Raw genomic sequence first — 15,944 nt, forward strand, 5'->3', positions numbered from 1 at the left:
CACCTTTTGAATTTTGAGATAAAAACAAATATTATTGGCTAATTCCATGTCCTCACCCTGATACCTGAATCTGGAACAAAGTTTCCTGCTATAGATTGTCATAAGATATGTATCACATATTTCAGGTATAAACTAAGAGTATTTTTTTATGCTCAACCTATTGAAAACAACATTGACAACACTTAAATTACAGCAAGTTCAGTGACTGAAAATGTTAGTTCAGAATAGAACCAGTTTCCATCCAGCTACTTTCCTTCTCCTTGGAATTCCAGGACTAGAGGTGGCTCATGTCTGGATCTCCATCCCCTTTTGCCTGGTCTACTTACTGGCTCTGATGGGGAATTGTGTTCATCATCAAGATGGACCCCAATCTTCATGAGCCCATGTGTCTCTTCCTCTGCATGCTCTCTCTGAATGACTTGATGCTTAGCACCACTGCCATTCCCAAGATTCTCAGCCTTTTCTGGTTCAATGACAGAGAAATCAGCTTTAAAGCTTGCCTCTCCCAGATATTCATCCACTCTCTGTCTGCCATGGAGTCAGGTTTTTTATTGGCCATGGCCTTTGAACGTTATGTGGCCATCTGCAACCCTCTAAGGCACTCCACCATCCTTACACATGGAGTAATCATGGCTTTGAGTTTGGCCATTGTCCTATGTGGAATTATCCTGCTGAGTCCTCATCCTTTCTTACTGATGAGGCTTCCCTACTGCAAAACCAATGTCATCACCAATACCTACTGTGAATTTATGGCCCTGATCGAACTGGCCTGTGCCAATACCAGGATCCACAGACTCTAAGGCTTAACTCATCTCCCTTTCAGGTGGGCTGAACTTCATATTGATAATGTGCTCTTATATTCTCATTCTTCATGCTGTGTTTTAACTTCCATCAAAGGAGGCTAGACTCGACCTTAAGCACATGCAGCTCTCATGCTTGGGTCATCCTAGTGTTTTACATGCCCGCCTTTTTCTCCTTCATCACACATAGATTTGGTGAGAACATAGCTCCTCACATCCACATCTTTATAGCCTACATTTACCTTCTTATCCCTCTGATGATGAACCCTGTCATCTATGGTGTCAAAACAAAAAATATCGGGGAGAGATTTCTTAAAGTCTTCATAAACACATACATTTGATATGTTTTGTTTGTAAAGTTTGTTGTTGTTGTAATTTTGTTTTGTTGTTTTCAGTTTTTCTTTTTGTTTTAATTAGCCAGCAAGACAGGTGGATACCATGGAATTATGACCTTGTTTACATTCAATTAAATCACTACTACCTCAGAAGACAGAAATTTCCCAGGTGAATGTGTCATACTTACTAAAAAAAAAAAAAATTGTAAAAAAAATTGTAATTAATATATGGAATACAGTAGGTACCAACACTTATATACTATTTTGTGAAAGACATTACTATTTTATTAGTATAGGGCTATTTCCTAGTTTGTGTTCCCAGCACAAACTGCCCAACACTTAGAATTAAATTCAAGAGGCATAAGTTACTTATTATGTTTCTTCAATGACAAATGTTTTCTCATTCCATCTTTCCTTAGCACAGGCGCACTCAACCCAGAGTGGCTAATACATTGATGACAGTATAAGTTTGTAGGGAGTCAGCATGTTTTCTCTTGCTTGTAACAGTTAATAATCTAGGACTTAAAAGTAGAAGAACTGTAAAGGCAAAGTGTGTCTCCGAAATTTTTAAATTTTCTTCCATTTTAAAGAAACTGAGCATATAATTGTTGCTTAAATTATCATATATTGTTTTGTTTTGTTTTAGTTTATCATATATTCTTTAACTTTTTGTAACCAGTGTAGAGGTCAGCTCTACATATAAGTAGAGCTCTTCTATATATGTCAGCTTTGGCCACAGCTAATTTAGGATATGCTTTGCTTCAAAAATAATATATACATTAATTTTTTTTTAGTTTGGGAAAAAGTATAAAACAAAGGGAAAGGAATAGAAGCAAAAAATCTGCATACAATTTTTCCATCCAACAAGACTGTTAATCATCAAAGTAGCTATTTAAAACTGAAGTTAGTTTTGAAGAGAAATGCAGCATGTTATTAAATTGGCTTTATATGATATAGATCATCTCAATTTATTCACAATGACCATATACTTTTCCTGACAATGCAACTGAAATATTCTTTAGAAAATTTGAACACTGAAAAGGTAAAAGAAAAATATTTCTTTAGAAGTGTCAAACAAAGGGTGCCTGGGTGGCAGAGTTGGTTAAGCATCTGACTCTTGGTTTTGACTCCGGTCATGATCTCAGGGTTGTGAGATCAGTCCCATGTCAGGCTCCATGCTCAGCATGAAGTTAAGACTCTCTCTTCTTCTATCTCTCTCCCCTTAAAAAACATAAATCTTTAAAAACATAGATCTTTAAAAAAATAAAGTCTAAATTTAGCATACTGACAACAAACACAATGGACATTTTGTTAGTCTTCCTTTCATGAAACTCTGTGGTTTGGAGTGTACATAAATTTTGTAATTTTCTATGATGTGGACAGTATACTTACTTTTCTTACTCTAGAAATTACCTTTTATTTTTTTCTGTCATTCCTTATATATTCTTAAAAGTCTCTCTCAAGTTAACTAGTGTGACCAAATTGTCAATCCTTTTATAACTTTCACCATTTCTGTTTGTAGTTGAAAAAAATATTAGGGAAAAAAAGAAATATTAGAATCAAGAGAATATAGGTAGTTTTAAAAACTACTGAAAATGGAATATTTATTTTAAGTGATATTCTATACTTACTCAGATTTTACTTTATGACTATGAATGATTGTTAGGAATAATGTCAATGTTAATATCTAATTCCTTTTTGATTTCCATGAAATATTCATTAGTATAGGTATATTGGACCTTATTACATTCACTCTCTGTTGCTAGGCAGTCAATTTCTTAAAAAAAAAGTTATTTATTATCTATCTAGTTATGTAAAATTTACTTTTTCGGTCCAAAGCAAAACTGAGAGGAAGGTACAGAATTCCCATTATCTCTCTGCCCTCACAAACACATAGCATACTCTACTATCAACATTCCTCATGAAGGTGATGCATTTGTGAGAGTCAGTTACCTTACAGAGGCACATCACTAGTACTCAAAGTCCACAGCTTTCATTAGGATTAACCCTTGGTGTTGTACATTCTGTGTGTGTTGACAAATGTATCATGACATGTAACATGTATCCATTGTTTTAATATCATACAGAATAATTTCATTGTAGTAAAAATCTTCAGTCCTCTACCTATTCATCCTTCTGTCCCCCAGGCCCTGAAACTGAAACCACTTGGTCTTTTTACTGTCTCCCTAGTTTTACATTTTCCAATATGTCATGCAATTGCAATCACACAGTATGTAGCCTCGGTTTCTTTCATTTAATAATATGCATTTAAGTTTCCTCTACATTATTTCATGGCTTGACATGCTATTTTTTCTTTTGAAGATTTTATTTGTTTACTTGACAGAGAGATCACAACTAGGCAGAGAAAGAAGAAGGGAAGAGAACGGTTAATGGAAGGGAAGAGAATGGTTAAGTTAATGGTTCTCTGCTGAGCAGAGAACCTGATGCAGGACTCTATCCCAGGACCCTGAAATCATGACCTGAGCCAAAGGCAGAGGCCCAACCCACTGAATCACCCAGGCGCCCCTACATGCTATTTATTTTTAGTGCTGAATAATGTTCTACTATCTGAATGTACTACGGATTATTATAATTATTATTTTGTACCACAGATTATTTATTCATTCACCTGCTAAAGAACTTGGCTGCTCCCAAGTTTTGGCAAGTAAGAATAAACATTCTTATTGTTTATATTGTTATAAATATTCATGTGCAGATTTTGTGTGGGCATAAGTTTTCAACTCTTTAAGTAAATACTAAAGATAGCAATTGCTGACTCATATGGTAAGAATATGTTTAGTTTTGTAAGAAACTGTCTTCCAAGTAAGTGTACAATTTTGCATTTCCACAAACATTGAATAAGAGTTCCTATTCTTCCACATCGTCCTCAGCATTTGGTATTATCAGTGGCTTGAATCTTCCTCATTATAATAGATGTGTTACACTATTTCATTGTTGCTTTAATTTACAATTCTCTATTAACAGATAATTTTGAGCATCTTTACATATGCTCCTTACCATCTGTATATCTTCTGTGGTGAGATGTCTATAGAAGTTGGGTCAATCATTTTCTTCTTGTTGAGTTTCAAGAATTCCTTATATATTTCATGTAACAATCTTTTACCAGATATGTCTTTGCAAATATTTTCTCCCACTTTGCAACTAGTCATCTTACTCTCTTGACAGTGTCCTTCATAGAACAAAAGTTTTAAATTTTAATTGGAGTATAATTAATCAATTATTGTTTCATGTGTGGTGTCTTTTGGTGTTGTAAAAACTGATTGCCTAACCCATGGTCATCTACATGTTCTATGATATCTTTTAGGAGGTTTTAGTTTTGCATTTTACTTTTAAGTCTGTGATCCATTTAGAGCTAATTTTTGTGAATAGTTAGAATGTGTGCATCTAGAATTTATTTTTGGCAGGAATTCAATTTATATTTAAGTTTAGGTTTAAGTTTATTTATAGTCATATATATACATTTATATTTAAGTTTATGCAACTTATATTTATGTTTATGTCATTAAGAATTGCTATATCAACTACTATTGTAAATATTTTCTTTTTTTGTTTGTTTGTTTGTTTTTAAAGATGTTATTCTTAAATAATATTTACACCCAACCTGGGATGCAAACCCACAACCCCAAGATCTAGAGTCACTTGCTCTACTGACTGAGTCAGCCTGGCTCTCCTATTCCTTCTTTTAAAGTCAGGTTTATTGGGATACAATTTATGCAGTGTAAATTTAATTCGTTTTAGTGGGCAGTTCTATGAGTTTGTTTGTTGTTTTTTATTTATTATTTGTTTATTTATGTATTTATTTATTTATTTTAAGTAGGTTCCATGTCCAACATGGGGCTTGAACTCATGACTATCTCTGAGCTGAGATCCAGAGTCACATGCATTACCACCTGAGCCAGCCAGGTGCCCTTCTTCTATTTATAAGCAAATTCTGAATCACCGTTATTACTTTTATTGCTTATATTACTTATACTATATTACACTTCAGTTCAAAGTTATATGCTTACTGAACAATCTTTAATGAGATGAGCCATTTTTAAAAAATGTATAGTCCATACACAATTGCTCCCTTTTGGATTACTTGTAGATATCATTTCATTAACTTTTCTGTTTGCTTGAATTGACTTCTCTTCCATGGTTCACATTTCTTTGTACATTGAGGAGTTTATCATTTCCTATGCAAGATACATGTTCTACAGATCTCATTTTTAAGAAATCATGATTGTGTTTTCTTTTACTATAATTGTTAAATATAATTTCTTAATTGTTAGGTGCTTCTGTATTTTCATTTGATAATTCCTGCCTTAATTTTTTATAACTATCCAGCAAGATAAGAAGATAGGTATTTATCTATTTATATAGATGCATATATAGTAGAGAACATAGATTATGATATATGAAATTAAATTCTATAATACAGTCTAGGATATTGTATGTACCAAACCATTTGTTTTTTGTTTTGTTTTGTTTTGTTTTAAAGATTTTATTTATTTATTTGACAGGCAGAGATTACAAGTAGGCTGAGAGGCAGGCAGAGAGAGAGGAGGAAGCAGGCTCCCCACTGAGCAGAGAGCCTGATGCAGGGCTCTATCCCAGGACCCTGGGATCATGACCTGAGCCGAAGGCAGAGGCTTTAACCCACTGAGCCACCCAGGCACCCCCATTTGTTGTTTTTTAATACATTTAAGTTTTCAGAATAATTTAGCAGAACCTTCTTTTTCATATGGACTTTGGGGTATTTTTGCATATATATAACGTGTTGTGCTGGCACCATTAGTTACATGAAATAAATTTGCCCTACGGATTTGGAAAATCCACATTTGTCATATACAAAATTGTAATATATATTGAAATTTTCACAGGGCTCTTTATATTTTATTGTTCTTGTTGGAAGCAGTGCTCTTATTTAAGAAATCATAGTTCATTTCAAGATAATGAGATAGTTCTATGTTTTCTTCTAAAAGCAGTATTTTCTAATTCACTAATTGTACAAACATTATGAAGCTGATTGTTTGGGGAGGAGGGTGTAATATAGGATGGGCATACATATTTTCCTAATTTGGCTACCTTTTCTTTGTTGGAAACCCCATTCTATCCACACATTGTTATAGATCATATGCGGATTTCTTGTTCCCCCCCTTTTTTTTGTTTGTTTAAGGTACAACACAGATAACATAAAATTTACCATAACCATTTTTAAGTGTACAGTTCATTTAAGTGTACATTTCTCTTAAAAGTTTTATAGTTTTAGGTCTTTTATGTATTTGAGTTAATTTTCATTTGTGGTCTTAGGTACGAATTAAACTTCATTCTTTTCCATGTAGATATCCAATGTTTCCAGAACCGTTTGTTGAAAAGACTGTCCTTTCTTCATGGAATCATGTTAGCACAATTCTATGGTTGTGAACAAATAAGAAACATATACTTTAGGGTTTCATCTAATAATGATATGTATACCTGCCTCCAGTTTCTGACAGAGGGGTTCTAAAACTCTTGTAAATTTCGAAGTGATTTGAACATTAGGAATATCTTTTGCTCCTAGATAGGCACTGGTCACCAGAAAGACCAAACCATAATTAGAAGCTTGGAAGTTTCATCCCTAAACCCCAGCCATTTGTCCAGATAGAGGAGAGGGGCTGGAAATGGAGTTAGTCATTGATCATGCCTAAGTGAGGAAGTCTACATAAAAAATCCCAACCATATTGGGTCTGGAGAGTTTCCAGGTTGGTAAACACATCATCCACCTATCAGGAGGTTGATGCACTCCAACTACACAGGGACAAAAGCTCCTTCCCTGACCTTGTCGTATGCATCTCTTCATCTAGCTGTTCATCTGTATCCTTTATCATATCCTTTAATAAACTAGTAAACATAAATAAGTATTTCTCTGTGACCCACTGTGAGTTCTGTGACCCACTCTAGCAAATTAATCAAAATTGAGGAGGACAATATAGCAAGCTCTGACTTAGAACCCATCCGTCAGAAGCACAGATGACAGTCTGGATTTGTGATTGGAATGGGAGCAATCTTGTGAGACTGAGCCCTTAGCTTGTGGGACCTGATGCCATCTCTAGGTTAATAGTGTCAGCATTGAGTTAAATATAAGACACCCAGACGGTGTTGCAGAATTGTCAGGTGGGAGAAACCACCCCAACATGTGGTGTCAGAAGTGTTATAAGTGAGGTGGTAGTATAAGAGTAAAGGAGAAATACAGGAGGGAGGACTGAGTTTTTCCTAACACAAAGGTTGAATCCCATTTGGTTATACTGTGTACTCCTTTTAATATGCTGCTGAAGTTGGTTTGCTGGAATGTTATTGAGGATTTGTGCCTCAATGTTCATAACAGATATTGTCTATTCTGTTCTTTTCTTCTATCTTCTAGGACACCATATGTGACTTTATCTTTATTCTGTTTCACTGATCTATTTTTCTGTCCTTGAACTGATACCGCACTATCTAAATTATCCTAACTTTCAATTGTTCTATTATCTTGTGTTGAATGCCCTCCAGACACCTCAAGGGAGCAATCGAATCTTTTGCCTTTAGTGTAATGCTTACTGTAGGTTAATTAGTTATATTTTGAATATATATACATCTCATTGTAAACTTAATTTCTGTTGATTTTTAGTTATGAATGGCTATTTAATATTAACAAATGTTTTTTCTGTACATATTGATATAATTATGTTTTTCCCCTTTTCTGTTATATTCCTTGATTATCAGATATTAAACCAAACTTGCATTTCTGGGATAAATTTAATTGACAATATTTTTTTATCATTAACATTGAGAAGTCTTCTGTCAAGAATAATTTATATGCTTATTTGGGTAATCTATCTTTTTACTCTTTTTTTTAAAGATGACTTGCATAACACAATAAAAAATAACTAACATAAAAACGATTTTACTTATTTATTTGAGAGTGAGAGAGACAAAGAATGAGAAGGAGCGGGCTGTGGGGGAGAGGCAGAGGGAGAGGGAGAAGTAGGCTCCCCACAGAGCAGGGACTGCCCCCCATGTGGGGCTCTGTCCCAGCACCCAGCTCAGGTCATGATCATGGGATCATGGGATCATGACCTGAGCTGGAGGCAGATGCTTAACTGACTGAGCCACCCCAGATGCTCCTACTCTATCTGTTTTAAGATCTCTATGAGTTCTGAAACCTGACTTTTTAAATGTATTTATATTGAGATACAGTTAACATATAACACTGTATAAGTTTAAGGTGTACAGTTGTTAATTTGGCACATTTACATATTGCAGTATGATTACCACTGTAGCATTAGGTAACACCTTTAATCATATCTTTTTTATTTCTTATTTTTTATATTTTTATTTTCTTTTCCATTTCTATATTCTTATCTTTTATTTTTTATCTCATTACCATTTCTTTTTTGGTAGTAGGAACGCTTAAAATGTAATCTCTTAGGTACTTTGATGTTTATAATGCAACATTTTTGTCTATAATCATTATGCAGTACATTAGATCTCCAGGATATAGTACTAGTTGTAACTTTCCATTGACATTTTGCTAATTTTTAGAACTTATTGCTAAATTCTAAATTTTTTTCATTCATTTTATCCATTTCAAAGCCTCACTCAAATCAAATTTCATTATAAATGGATATTATGTGACAGTAATTATGAGTGTAATTTTGTACTCTCTCTGGTAATATTTATACTCCTCAGAAGGGAGAGAAACATCTGTTGCAGGGTTCGAGACCCTGGGATTAATCTGAAATTAGCCATTCATGTGAGAATACTTCAAATCTCTGAGTTCCTGGTTTTGATTCAACAACACAATCAATCTGGAGGAATAGACAACTCATCTATGTTTGCTCAAGCTTAAGAAAAGTGAGAGGCAGTGATGGGGGACTATAGTATATTAGTTTGAGGAAGAGCTTTCTAGACCTCAGGAAAAAATATTCAAAATTACTTTGGACTCTTGAGACTCAGCTGTGCTGAAAATAAACTGAGAGCATGAAGACAAGGTGATCCCTCTGAAGATAAGTTAAATAATTATTTGGATCACCTCATTGTTGAGAGATAAATCAGTGTAACCCCGCCATGAAGAATTGGCCATTTATAAAGTTAGATGAGGATGCTCTTGAAGTTCTCCTCAACCATCCTTTAGAGATTTTGGCCCACAGGTCAGCTGGTAACATCTTTGGAAAAGGAAGTGTGTGCAGGTATATTCTCTGGGCTTACGAATAATTTAATAAGAAATAGCATACTAACCATTAGTTTCATGGTGAATTAGTTTCACAGTGAACATCTGGCATTAACAGAGGTGTTGGAGTGCTCGCTTCGGCAGCACATATACTAACAGAGGTGTTGGAATAGTAAGTTAGGATTATTTTATGGATTTTGCATGGGCCATATTAGTCAGTCCATGAAACCACAGTTATAAAGCAAAAGAAATCAGAATGTATGTCCTTATTGCTTCTGAGTACACTGTGAGAATCACTTATGATAAAATTTGTGAAAACATTTAACAGGAGCTTTCTTTTTAATTTTATCGCATATTGTAGTAGAACAAAGGTGAAATTTTGGAGTGAAACTAAGGTGTGTTTTCCCCTACAACATGCTGATTGTGTGACTTTGGAGGAATATTTAGCTTATATAAAGTATGTTTCTTCTTTTATAAATCGAGAATAATGGCAACCTCACCAGATTTTATGCAAATCAGCAACTGGGCACTAGAAATGACATTTGCATTTTGTGTGGTACATATAATGATACCAAAAGGTAGTAAGTGTTACTACTTTCAAATGTTGATATTGTTTGATTGATTTAGAGCTCAGCAGTCCTTCTTTCCCAAAGTGTATTTTAATGTACCCTAGTTAGTACTGCAGTATAAATTTTATAAAAAAGAAAGATTTAATGATTTAATGAGTAATGTATAGAATTGTGGAAATGTTAAGTTGTCCACCTCAAACTGATATAACATTGTATGTCATTACACTTCAATAATAATAAAAAGAGGCTATGTTCTTTAGCAAGTAACTTCTCCTCCTTGGGAATTTTGTTAAACAAATTTAACAGTTGTCCTTTTGGGGATAGATGATAGATAAAAATATAGATACATATATAGATAGATATAGATATAGATAAAGATATAAATAAAAATATGAATTACCATGAAAACATGAACAAGTCACGTTTTTCCAGGAATCCTAAAAAATCCAAGGAGCACAATTTTTTGGGTGTGTCAATGAGTTGTTTCTGTTTTAAAGCTATTATACATTTAAGTAATCAGATGCTGGTTCTTTTATGGCCAAAAATTCACTAGGGCAGCAAATTTCAAAAAGCATTGTAAAAATGAAAAGCTTATTGTCATTCAAAGCATTGTAAGTATGGAAAGTTTATTATTCCTTCATGTCCTGCTTTCAAAAATCTTTATTTAGAATTAACTTCATGCAAAAAGTCTTCAGGATTATTTTGGAAGGGTACTTTTCAGTGAAGGTAATGTTATAAGTCCCCCTACCCACTCCCCCCGCCGTTGCCTTGTTAGAGAGAGGAACCTGAGTTACTCACTGAAACTTTTTCTCAACCTGGCTATAACAGACAGAAAGAGAATAGTGTCAGGCAGAATACTGTGGAGCTTCTGTGCCTAAGGAGACATCCTGTACTCCAGCTAGTTCTTAATGAGATTAATAGCTGGCAGTGAATAATACAATACTTGTAATTTCAGAGAAGCTCATCAAGGACTTAAAATGTTAATAAATTTGCTTAATTGTATTTTTACAGTAAGTAATTCTGCTGTATATTTATCAGAGTATATGTGTTTCTGACTGCTCCTGGGACAAAAAGGGAAAGAAAGCAAGAATATATCTTCATATAACCAGAATCACCATGCATGACTTTAACTCCACTGCATTCACCAATCCTAGTACCTTCTTCCTGATGGGAATCCCTGGTCTAGAAGACTTGCATATTTGGATATCCATCCCTTTCTGCTCAATGTATATTGTTGCCCTCATGGGAAACATACTCATCCTTTTCATCATCAAAACTGAGACTGTTCTCCATGAGCCCATGTTCTATTTTCTTTCCATGTTGGCCATCACAGACCTCATCTTGTCAACCTCCACTCTTCCCAAGATGTTGGGTATATTCTGGTTCAGTTATCATGAAATCAGCTTCCATGCCTGTCTCACTCAGATGTTTTTCATCCATGCTTTCTCTGGGGTGGAGTCAGGGCTTCTTGTGGCCATGGCACTTGACCGGTATGTGGCAATCTGCAATCCACTGAGACACTAATCCATTCTTACAAATTCTGTGGTGGCTCAGGTTGGCCTGGTGGCACTTCTGCGTGGGTTAGTACTAATGACACCACATCCCTTCCTGGTGAGGAGATGGCCATATTGCCAGTCCAATGTAGTCCCCCACACATACTGTGAGCACATGGCTGTGGTGAAATTGGCTTGTGCTGACATTTCCATCAATAGTCTTTATAGTTTGGCAGTCATTATCTTAATTGTTGGGACTGATGTGACATGTATCTTTCTGTCCTATGTACAGATTCTTCAAACTGTATTTAATCTCCCTTCTAATGATGCTAGGTTGAAGACCCTCAGCACTTGTGGGTCCCATGTGTGTGTCATACTCACCTTTTACATCCCTGCTCTTTTCTCCTTCCTCACCCACCGTTTTAGCAAACATATGCCATGCCACACCCACATCTTGCTGGCCAACATGTACTTGTTGGTACCGCCTATGCTGAACCCTATCATCTATGGAGTAAGGACCAGGCAGATCCGAGAATGTGTTCTACAATTATTTATGACTAAAATCAGCTGAGAATTCTGGGTCTTATTTTCTACTTATTCCCATCCTCTTATAATTCTTTGGTATAAATTTCTTGGAGTCTAGCTTTAGTGAGACCAAGCATTAGAATATTAATTCTTCCTCTTACTATTTCTGGAAGTGGAAATTATATTTAATTTATCTAATAAGCATCTGTAAAACAGATATAATAATACCTGTGTCATATATCAATGGTTACAAAGTATTTAGCACTGTTTCTAGGATAGTTTAAGTAAGATTTCAGTGTGTGAAGTAATTCTTCTGTGTGTTATAGGTTTTCTCACTGTCTTTATGAAACATGCTTACTAGTTTATCTTATAAAATTAACCAAATAAGAACATCTATCTGACCATTTTTTTTCCCATAAAGGAACTTTAGACCAGATAATCCAAATGGCAATCTGAATTGGGTTGATTTGTACTCTCACTGTAACCATAAGGGAATGTTGGTGAGAAGTGGGCAGAAGAGAAAAATGTTGGGTAAGCCATAGGGCTTTTGCCTTGCAACTTACAAGAAGGGTGCATTTTAGGAACTCCCTTGAGAATGAATACAAATTGTAAAGTGAGTCATTCCCACTGCTAGAGCAGACATTGTGTATCTTTCACATTTGTAAAAATTTCAAAAAATCAGAACTCTTCTTCATGAAATGAGCAAGTAAAATAAAATGATGACTGATTTTGCATTCATCTATCTACTCAGTATCTAGTAAGCATCTGTAATGTGCTTCGTACTTAGATGGTCATAGAAGACATGACAGTAAACAAAAGAAGGAGAATTACTTCCCTTAGTGGAATTTATAACCATCTTTATAAAGAAATATGGTAAATGATAGTAATTAATGTATACCTACTATCAAAGAGAATTTTCTAGTAATATTTAATACTATAAATTTTAGTCTAATCTATTTTTTTTAATTTTTTAGGTTTAAGTGGGTAGGAGAAGAATAGTCTAATCTATTTTTAGTAGTATCCCACACCTTTTGTTTGCTGATTTTCTATTTGTATTTATATATCTTAAATTCTCTAAGTATAATAGTGCATTTGACTAATGTGTTCTTTCATTCCACTAGTTTTTCTTCATGTAATCTGAAGCTCTGCACTTAAGTGCATATACATTTATTATGGTTACATCTTTTTGGTGAATTCATTCTTTTATCTTTATATAAAATCCATTTTTATCCTTGATGCTATTTTTATTCTGAGTTCTAGTTCGTCTTATATTGATACAGTCACTTCAGCCTCTTTTAATTTTTTTTTTTTTTAATTTTTTATTTTTTATAAACATATATTTTTATCCCCAGCCTCTTTTAAAAATACTGTCTTTATGGCATATATTTTCCATCTTTTTAGCTTATATATGTATTTATATTTAAAGTAAGTTTTGGGGGCACCTGGGTGATTCAGTCAGCTAAGTGTCTGCCTTCAGCTCAGGTCATGATCCCGGGGCCCTGGGATTGAGTTCCACATCAGACTCCTTGCTTGGTGGAGAATCCACTTCTCCCTCTCTCTCTCATATAAATAAAATCATTAAAAAAAAAAGTTAAGTTTTTGTATACAAATTTAGTTGGATCTTGTCCTTTTATTTGATTTCACTATCTCTATCTTAAATAGGTGTGTTTAGACCATTTTTATTTAATGTAATTAGTGATATGGTTGAATTTATGTTTACGGTTTTGATTTGAATTTCTTGTTTGTTGCTCTTCTTCATGCCCTCCCCCACTGCCCACTTTGGGACTTGAATAGTTTTGGTAATGAGTTTTAACTTATCTATTGGCTTTTGGCTATATCTGTTACAGGGATTTTTTTTTTTTTTTTTTTTTTTTTTAGGATTGCTCCAAAGCATGGCTTTCCAGTTTGGGGACTATTAACTATCTGTAGCCAAGTAATACTTTGATGTGAAGATTGTTCTGTGTACTGCAGGATGTTTAGCAGCTTCTCTGGTCTATGGCTGCTAGATACCAGGAACAAAAAGTGGTATCTCTAGGAACTGTCAAATGTTTTATTGGGAGCAAATGGGACTGCAAACCGTGGATGTACAGATTGCAATATACACACCTAAACACTCACAATTGGCTTACAGTTAATATTTTACCACTTTAAGTGAAATGTAAATTGAACCTTCCCATTATAGGATCCTGTATGTCCCTACATGCTGCAGTCTGTGGTCATATGTATATCTGCATGCATGAAAACCCCACAAAAGCTAATTAAAAGTTCTTTTAAACAACGAGAACAAGTGAGTCTCACATTTAACCAAATAATTATAAATTCTGTTGCTCTTCCTTTACTACTGACCTCCTAACTTTCTTGTTTGTATAATTTCTCTTTAACCAGAACTTCTTTTAGGATTTCATTTTGAGAAAGTTTGCTGGTGATGGATTCTTTCAGAGTTTTCTCATCTAGCAAAGCCTTTATTTAATCTGCATTCCTGAAATATATTTTCTCTGTATATAGCATTCTGGGTTAACTGGTATTTTAAAAATAAATATCAGCACTTAAAAATATTACACCACTGTCTTCTGGACTTTAAGCTTCCTTATGAGGAATTAGTCATTCAAATTGTTGTTCATCTATGTATAATATCATATATTTTTCTGACTTTTTGCAGTAGTTTTTATTTTATCTTTGGTTTTTATCAATTCAACATGTTTCTTTCAATATATATGCTTTTCTTTGAGTTTAGTTGTAAGGATCATGGAGTCTTAAAAATCTAAATTTGTGTCCTTTACCAAGTTTGAAAATGATTTCCCATTGTTTCATTAAATATATTTCTCTGCCCAATATTTTTTTCTTCTCCTTCTGGGATCCCAGTGACATGAATATTAGAGACTTTTATATGTGTTCCACATGCCTGAGGCTCTGTTCATGATTTCAATGTTTTTCTCTATACTTCAAATTGAATCATTTTTTCTTAATTGCTTTCAAGTTTACACTTTCCTTTCTCATATTCATTCTGGTATTGTGTTCATCTAATGAATTTCAGATGTTAAGACTTTTACTTGTAAAATTATGATGTTGTTCTTTTTTAATACTTTCTGTTCTCTCTGCTGAAGACCTCTAACATACTTCAACAGTACTTACTTTTAAGTCATGAAGAATAACTGCTTTAGATTCTTTGTATAACAATTTCAGCACCTGAAATTGAGTTGGATTGAAATTGAGTGGATCATCCTTTCTCGTGACAGTCACATGTTTTGTTTTTTCATATGTTTAATATTTTTAAAATTTTATCCTGGACATTTTGCAAATGGATCATCTAAAAATTCTTTGTAAAGGGTTGATGTTGTTTTCCTTTGTTTTGTTTTACCAGGAAATCAATTTGGTTATGTTCAGATTGCAAGTCCAACCTTGCCTCCTGTGGTGGTTCTAATGGATGTTTTTTGTCTATCCAATGGATGCTTTTTGTCTATCTATCCTGAGATTTGGAGATGTTTTATATTGTAGTTCAGTTCTCAGAGCCTTTGTTGTGTTTTGTTGGGTCTGTTCTATGCATGTGCAACTCAGGAGTAAGCTCATGGTTTGTGTTAGTTCGTATACAGAATTAAAGAAGCCACTTATCCAATTCTCTTCTCTCCATGATTCTTTTCATATTCTGCAATTATCAGAGGTCAACTCTCATATCTCCATAATCAAAAAGACAGCATTTCTGATAGAATTCTAGCTACATGTATCACCATGTCATCAAAATGGATACTACCCTTGGGGAAAGAAGAAGGAAGGAAGGAAGGAAAGAGGGAGGGTTGGAGAGGGAGGAAGGAAGGAACGAACGAAGGGACGGAAGGAGATAGAGACAATTATGATAGGAATGTCAGATACATTCTCCAATATCTATTTTTTTCATCTCTTTCCTCTCCTTTCTTTCTTTCCTGTCTTCCCTCTCTCCCTCCCTTCTCTTATTTCTTTCTTTCTTGATTTCTCTTCCTTTCCTTTTCTTTCTTTCTTTCTTTCTTTCTTTCTTTCTTTCTTTCTTTCTTTCTTTC

General features: G+C 34.3%; 1 protein-coding gene and 1 pseudogene across 1 annotated transcript; both read left to right on the forward strand.

Annotated features, from left to right (window-relative positions):
• The first annotated feature begins 211 nt into the window (after positions 1-211).
• Positions 212-800, forward strand: LOC132015758 (olfactory receptor 52K1-like; annotated as a pseudogene).
• A 10,211-nt stretch (positions 801-11,011) lies between these two features.
• LOC132011635 (olfactory receptor 52E2-like) lies at positions 11,012-11,959 on the forward strand. The gene is given in 1 exon segment (XM_059390488.1): positions 11,012-11,959. A coding segment is annotated over 1 exon segment (948 nt).
• Positions 11,960-15,944: the final 3,985 nt, after the last annotated feature.

Source organism: Mustela nigripes, chromosome 1 (assembly GCF_022355385.1).
Source record: "Mustela nigripes isolate SB6536 chromosome 1, MUSNIG.SB6536, whole genome shotgun sequence".
Classification (NCBI taxonomy): Eukaryota; Metazoa; Chordata; class Mammalia; order Carnivora; family Mustelidae; genus Mustela; species Mustela nigripes.